The following is a 7,852-nucleotide window of genomic DNA, read 5'->3' on the forward strand; positions in this document are numbered from 1 at the left end:
CATACGTGTCATCTTTGTTGATAAAAATTCTATTAGCTCTGGCTTCGAACACAATCTAATGAGTTGCCAATAACGACTGTGATTTTCAAATTCTTCCAAATAAAAATTCTTGTAAAACGTTTAACAACGTTAGAAAAATCCGAACCGAAATAAACATCGGAAAAAGTTTTCGGTTCGGTTACGGTTCCGGTCTATTAGTCTACATAATATTTCGGGCCGGTTTTCAGTTTCGGTTTGACTAAAATAACGGTTACGGTCCGGTTATCGGTTTCGGTTTCAGTCCGGTCCGGATCCTTGCTTTAGATAATAAAGATTTGAACTTGCGATTAGTAAATTTAAGAATATAAAATATTCGCATACGGTATAAATAACTTTTTAAAATAATTTAGAGGAAATAGCTCGCATGAATGCTGGAAACAAATTATATCAATAATTTGTTTAAATCAAAATCCAACTCAAAAAAATCCAATCCACGACATTACAAACTAACAGAAACCGATATGCTTTTATATGCGCAGTGAGTACGATAGTGTGCTTTCCAGCTACGTATACAGCGCGTCAGGAATTCGAAGAGTAGGCGCGGGATTGGAGGTCAAGCGGACCGTACGATTCGTACGGCGTTTGTTGGCGAGCAACCGCCCCGCTTGCCCTCCGATCCCGCGCCTACTCTTCGAATTCCTGACGCGCTGCGTACACATGCAACGCTGTTCACTAGTGTGAGTAAGACACACTGATATGCTCTTTCTCATTCTAGTAAACACTGTTCACTGGTGTGTTACACCATAATGTGCGCTCGTACGTGTCTTGACTAATTGTAAGAACATAGCTGACAATCCTCATATCCTCAAACAAATGACGGAGTGACCCTACTGGTTAATCTTTATACTGTGACGTAGTTGCGGACAACCGATTGCTACTACTTAGTTCATACGGCGCTCGCTGGCGCTACGAGCAACCGCCCTGCTTGCCTTCCGATCCCCGCGCTTACTCCACGAATTTTTGACGCGCTCTGTACATGTAACAATATATTTTATTATTATTAAAAATAGATACGTATGATACTGAATATTTGTTTCCTTTACATTATACTTTTATGATATCATTTCCAGGAATATCAGGTATTTGAACTAATTTTAAATAAAACTAAACAAAATATTTTTTAACAATTAATAAAGAATCTTTCAGGCTCTGAAGTTTCTAAACTGAGAAATATAAATATGATCATAAGAGCCGTTCGCAGGATGTTGTGCGGAAATATGCGTGTGTAAATGTGTACATATACAGGGTGTCCCAGAATTGCCGTACAATCTCTCGTAGGCAGGTAGAAGGAGTAAAACTGAGTCGAAAAGTCCTGAACCATTTTTTTCTATTATTTATAATAAAGGAATAATTATTGAGTAAATCAGGCCAATCAGCGCAGACCTTTAGCTAGGCACACGTCAGTGAGCGCTCACACACACCAGGCGCGCGGCTCACTGACGTGCGTCTGGCTAAAGATCTGCGCTGATTGGCCTGATTTACTCAACAATTACTCCTTTATTATAAATAATAGAAAAAAATGGTTCAGGACTTTTCGACTCAGTTTTACTCCTTCTATCTGCCTACGAGCGATTGTACGACAATTCTGGGACACCCTGTACATATGTGTTCACATGTAAATTTTACACGTGAGTTTTTGAATTAAAATTCAATTCTTAAAATCATATAGGATGCTAGATTTGCATCACATATATGAGAGACCCTGTATATCCCCCTAACTAATTTTAAAATATTGCAAAAAAAACTTCTCAGCCAGGAGTCAAATTTGGAATCTCCGTATTTCCGTATAACATCCTGCGAACGGCTCTTATGACCGTATTTCTCAGTTTAGAAACTTCAGAGCCTGAAAGATTCTTTGTTAAAACCATGCTTTTGGAAGAAGGGCGTTATTAAATTATAAGACCATTTTCGATATATGTACGAATATTGGGAAACAAACTCCAATTGCCTCGGTGGCCGAATAAGAAAGGCGACGGCCCGGAAAACCGGAGATTCCAGGTTTGACTTCTGGCTAAGGAGTTTTTTTTCGCAATATTTTAAAATTAGTTAGAGGGGTATACGGGGTCTCTCATATATATGATGCAAATCTAGCGTCCTATGTGATTTTAAGAATTAAAATTTCAATTCAAAAACTCACATGTAAAATTTACATATGAACACGTATATATATATGTACACATTTATATATACACGCATATTTTCGCACAACATTCTGCTAACGGCTCTTATGACCGTATTTATATTTCTTAGTTTAAAATATTTTGTTTAGTTTTATTTAAAATTAATTCAAAGACTTAATATTTTTGAAAATTCTAAGTGCTTAAATATATATAGTATATATAATATAATATCCTATATAACTGTAATATAATTATTTTAATAACGGTTATAACAAGAAAACAACGAATATTGCAGTTACGTAACATTTCAGCGATTTATATAACTGTCATATAACATTTCTATAACTATATAACAATTATATAACATTCCACTTACATGTTATATTATATAACTGCAATGTACAGTCGGAGTCACTGATTCGTTTCGTGAACACGGTGGGGTAGGGGTAAAAGAGACAGTATTCCCTAGCAGTAAGTAGTATCAACGGGCGCCGTGTCAATAATGTCAATGCTTTTCTTGACTAATTGTGTCTCAAAACGTAAAACTATTGGCCATATATATGTATTTGTGAAACATTGGTTATTAAATGGCCAATAGTTTTGTTTTGAGACACAATTAGTCAACGAAAGCATTGACATTATCGACGCCTGTTGGCGCTACTTACTGCTAGAGAATACCATCCCTCTTACCCCTAGCCCCCCGCGTCCATGAAACGAATCAGTAACCTTGACTGTACAATGAGTAGGAAATTACAACTAACATGGATGTTACATGCAACGACTATGTTATATTACTTGTCACATTCTGTTTTAATACGACAATGTTGCTGTTATATATAGTATTTGTGTTTGCTGGGAATTGACTACTGAAGATGGAACTGAAGATTGAACTGTGTTTGGAAAACTGCGTACTGACTAATGATCTGACTGTATTGACTGTATTACGGATCTGACGCGTGGATCGAAAATCTATGGCTTTTATAGATGCGGGCTAATTTCCCCTTCCCTATCGTTCTTTCTCAAAATTTCGGCTTCTCGTTCGTTGACCTCCAGGGCAAAGACCCTTTTCTCTTTTGTTCAATTTTTTGGATCGGTAGGGTTGTTTTGTTTAGATCTCGCTTATCGGTACGTGCCTTATCTCGTTTATATCTGCGTGCCGTAGCTCTAGCCTCTTGATTTTACGACTTCCTTTCTAGAGCCGCGAGAGCCGCGAGAGTCTCTATGACATGCCCAAATTTCCGAGCGCGTAGCTCGCGTAGAGAGAGTTTTTGTTTATCATATTTCCTTCTGAGGGGCAATAACCCTTACTTATCAATACCAGCTAGATTTGTTTCTAATATGTCAGCCGGCTAAGTTTGTTTATAATATGTTTATAATATGTCCGATTCGGATCTGTCTATTTTATCTCAGTCTCGTTTCTCTTTCCAGGAATTCGTTACTAAAATTATTCTTTCAACCTACTGCTAGACTTAATAATAATACGTTGTACGTACTTAATTATAATACGTTGCAAAATGAAAGGGACCGTGAAGTCCAGGACGTAACATTAGGTCCAATCTATTTTTTCCGGGTTGTAAGAAAATCGTTGCAAAATAAGATTGGCGCAATTTTAGCAGAAGCGCCGACGAGACATACGTCTATCCTTGTCTCGGTTCGACTAGAGAGCGTTATTTACTAAACAGCGTAGCGGCTGAACAGTAGCTAAATCGGAGCCGTTACTTCAGCATCCTCTTAAACACAATGTGTATATAAAATTATATATATATATGTATACAGACACCCTGTATATATATATATATATATACAGGGTGTCTCAGAATTGATGTAACATCTCTCGTGAACAAATAGAAGGAGTAAAACTGAGTCAAAAAGTTTTATACCATTTTGCTAGATTCGCAATAGTTACCGAGATCCTAATTAACAAAAATCAGCGAATAAGCATGCATCGGGCTGTCTTACGCGCTTAAGACAGCCCAGTGCGCTTCGCGCGCTTACGGTGTTACCCGTAGCAGCATATGGGAGGAGCTAATATAACAGCATATACTATAACATATACATATTAAAATGTAATTGTGCGAAGCGCGCCGAGCTGTCCTACTCGCGTAAGACAGCCCGATGCACGCTTATTCGCGGATCTTTGTTAATTAAGATTTCGGTAACTAGTGCGAATCTAGCAAAATGGTATAAAACTTTTTGACTCAGTTTTACTCCTTCTATTTGTTCACGAGAGATGTTACACCAATTTTGGGACACCCTGTATATATATATATATATATATATATATATATACACACAGGGTGTCTTATAATTACCGTCTAACCGCTCGTAGGCAATAAGAAGGGGTTATTCTAAGACGAAAAGTCCTATACCACTTTGGAAGATTCGCAATAATTTAACGAGATATGAATTAATGAAGATCCGCTAATCAGCGTGCATCCAGCGTAAGGGAAGCGTAAAGACAGCCTAGTCTTTCGCGCAGACGCGCCGTTGCGGCGGAATAGGAAGAGCTAATAGAATAATATGTGCACCTATACATAAACAGCATATACGCTGCGTTCGGGGATCGCGCTATCCGCGAGAAAGACTAGGCTGTTCTTATGCTCCCATTACGCTGGATGCACGCTGATTAGCGGATCTTTATTAATTCATATCTCGTTAATTATTGCAAATTTTCCAAAATGGTATAGGACTTCTTGTCTTAGAATAACCCCTTCTTGTTGCCTACGAGCGGTTAGACGGTAATTATGGGACACCCTGTATACAGAGTGTTTGGTAATTGCTGTAACACCGCTCATAGGCAGGTAAATTGAATTATTCTAAGTTGAAAAGTCTTTTACCATTTTGCGAGATTCGCAATATTTAACGAGATTTTAATACATAAAGACCCACGAATGAGCGTGCAGGCACGTGCAAAATGATAGCTCGAAGCTGTCATGTTTTTGCGCGTACGCCGTAGTAACGGAATGAGAGGAACTAAAATAAATAGCATATATTAGTTACCAAACACTCTGTATGTATGTATGTTATAGTCAAAACTTGAAACGCGGGTACTCCTAGAATTGACTAGTCAATTCGCAGCAAAAACCAAGCATTTTGGTCAAAGTCTGAAATAATTTTGTTTTTCGGCTTTCGACTGTTATGTTTTTAGTCAATCGTAGGAGTAACTAATACGGCTGTTTAAAGTTAAAATTTAAACAAATCACTTCAAACTTTGAGTAGTCAGTTCTAGGTGTGATTAAAATGATTGTGGTCAAAGCTCGAAGCACGAACGTTTTTAGGATTAACTGATCAATATGAGGAACAACCAAGCGTTTTGATCAAAGTCTGAAATAGTTTTGTTTTAGCTTTGACTGGAGTGTTTTTAAACAATTCTAGGAATGACTAACAGGATGAGTCTTAGATGCGCACAAAATAAATCGGACACAGTAGAATGTGTCAATCGGACACAGACTTAATAATACAACTATTAAAACAAGACTATTTATTTATGTTTGTGTTGTAAGCGTGTAGGCAGGAAACTGCGCCCTCCTCAAACAAACTTAACCTTGCAACCGACGGTTAGTTATATAGATAGTTAGTTTTATAGATAGTTAGTTAAGTTAGGCTTTTGGAGGGCAAGGGAGCTTAACCTCCCTGCCTACACGCTTACAACACGAACAAAAAGAACATAAAAGAAATAGTCTTGTTTTAATACTAGTGTATCCGAGTGAGTCTGATGTCCGATTGACACATCCTACCGTGTCCGATTTATTTTGTACGCATCTAAGACTCATCCTGTTAGTCATTCCTAGAATTGCTTAAAAACACTCCAGTCAAAGCCAAAACAAAACTATTTCAGACTTTGATCAAAATGCTTGGTTATTCTTCATATTGACCAGTCAATCCTAGAAACGCTCGTGCTTCGGGCTTTGACCACATAACAATCATTTTAATCACACCTAGAATTGATTAGTCAAAGTTCGAAATGATTTGTTTAGATTGTAACCTTAATCAGCCGTATTAGTTACTCCTACGATTGACTAAAAACACAACAGTCAAAAGCCGAAAAACAAAATTATTTTAGACTTTGACCAAAACGCTTAGTTTTTGTTGCGCATTGACCAGTCAATTCTAGGATTGTCCGTGCTTTGGGCTTTGATTATAACATATATATATATAACTAATTTGTATAGGTATAAATAAATATATTTATAACGCAAAACATTGTAATTGTTGAAACCGACAAAATAATTATGTTGGAATTTTGATATTTCTTCTTTCCAGCAGATCTTCATAACTTACAGCAAATAATATTTCAGACAGCCGAAAGCGGAAAAGAAGTAAACGAAATTATTCATTTTATAATATATTCGGTAGCAGTAGTGCTACTGGCATTCTGCTATTGCTTTCTTGGAGAATGTTTGATCAACGAAGTAAGAATACCGTTTTTATGTGCTGTTTTATATCGTAATTAAATACTTATTTACAGAATGTCTGAATAATTTTGACATAGCCAAATTATGAAAATTGGGTTAATCTAAACAGAAAAGTTACTTTATCATTTTGCAAAATTTATAATATTTATTGAGTTATTAATCAGCAAATATAAATCAATGAGCGCGTGGGAAGTGATGATCCGTATTTTGTCAACGTGTATGATTTTTAGTTATGAAAATCAGCTGATTGCGAGAAACTATCACGCGCCGTTTGCTTATTGCTCCGCTTCTCGTTGTTAGATTGCGGGAGATAAGCTAGTTTTCTTTACAACTGATAATTGTGCATGCCTATACACTCCGAACCATCGCTTCCTACGTATTTATTGGCTTACATGAATAAATTAATTAATAATTTAATAAATACTGCAAATTTTGCAAAATGATAAAAACCCATACAGCACAGAAAGATACAGCACACAAAGAACATTGCAGGAATATTTCATTGCAAGATTGTAATATGCAAGTACGTTGCGAAATATGACTGTAACATTATTATGACACTGCAGCAACGGTAAAATGTCCGCTCTCAGAAAGATTGCACTATAATATCATGGCAATATTAAAATGTAATATGTATAAAATAATGCGAAATATATGTTTTTTATTTAATGGATTACATTTACATGCTATTACTAATCTAGTTTAATAACATCTACAATTATAACTATATTGATTGAAATTGTATAAACATTAATGTATATTATAACAGTAACTATAATATTTAAGTAGTGTTTATAAAACATATTTGAAATTAGCAGTTATAATTTTATGGATGTTACTAAACTACTCTTACCCTTACAAGGGGAGTATATATACACCCTTCGGGTCATCGATTTTGACGAAACTTCGTAGGAATGTAGTATGGATGAAGAAGCAACAAATGCTATTCGAAGACGACGCACTTCTCAAGCGTTTAAGAGAAATCGCGGTTTGAAATTTAGCACATACCATAAGTAGAGTTCCAAAAAGAAGTTTACCGAAGTGGCGGCGTGGCGTTGTGGACAAGGCACCGCGCTAGTACTCCGCGTGTTCGCACCCTGCTAATTTTAGATTTTTTTTTTAGGTTTGCTGCTTCTACTTCTTCCTCCTGTTTACACACACAAACACGTTTTGTATAGTATAACAGCGGAAAATATTTAAAATATACATAAATATTCACACTTGTTTTATTTTTGTGTATGTGGAATAAAAGAAATAAACAATGCAAATATTATAAAT

At 36.2% G+C, this 7,852-nt stretch overlaps 1 protein-coding gene across 1 annotated transcript in view; it reads left to right on the forward strand.

The window, feature by feature from the left end:
• Window positions 1–6,636, forward strand: part of LOC109860518 — a 45,416-nt gene extending 38,780 nt beyond the window's left edge. Inside the window, exons 4-5 of the mRNA XM_020439647.1 lie at window positions 6,458–6,571; window positions 6,628–6,636. Coding sequence (XP_020295236.1) covers window positions 6,458–6,571; window positions 6,628–6,636 — 123 coding nt within the window. The remainder of the gene's footprint in view (window positions 1–6,457; window positions 6,572–6,627) is intronic.
• Window positions 6,637–7,852: the final 1,216 nt, after the last annotated feature.

Source organism: Pseudomyrmex gracilis, unplaced genomic scaffold (assembly GCF_002006095.1).
Source record: "Pseudomyrmex gracilis isolate BER0280 unplaced genomic scaffold, ASM200609v1 scaffold_401, whole genome shotgun sequence".
NCBI lineage: Eukaryota > Metazoa > Arthropoda > Insecta > Hymenoptera > Formicidae > Pseudomyrmex > Pseudomyrmex gracilis.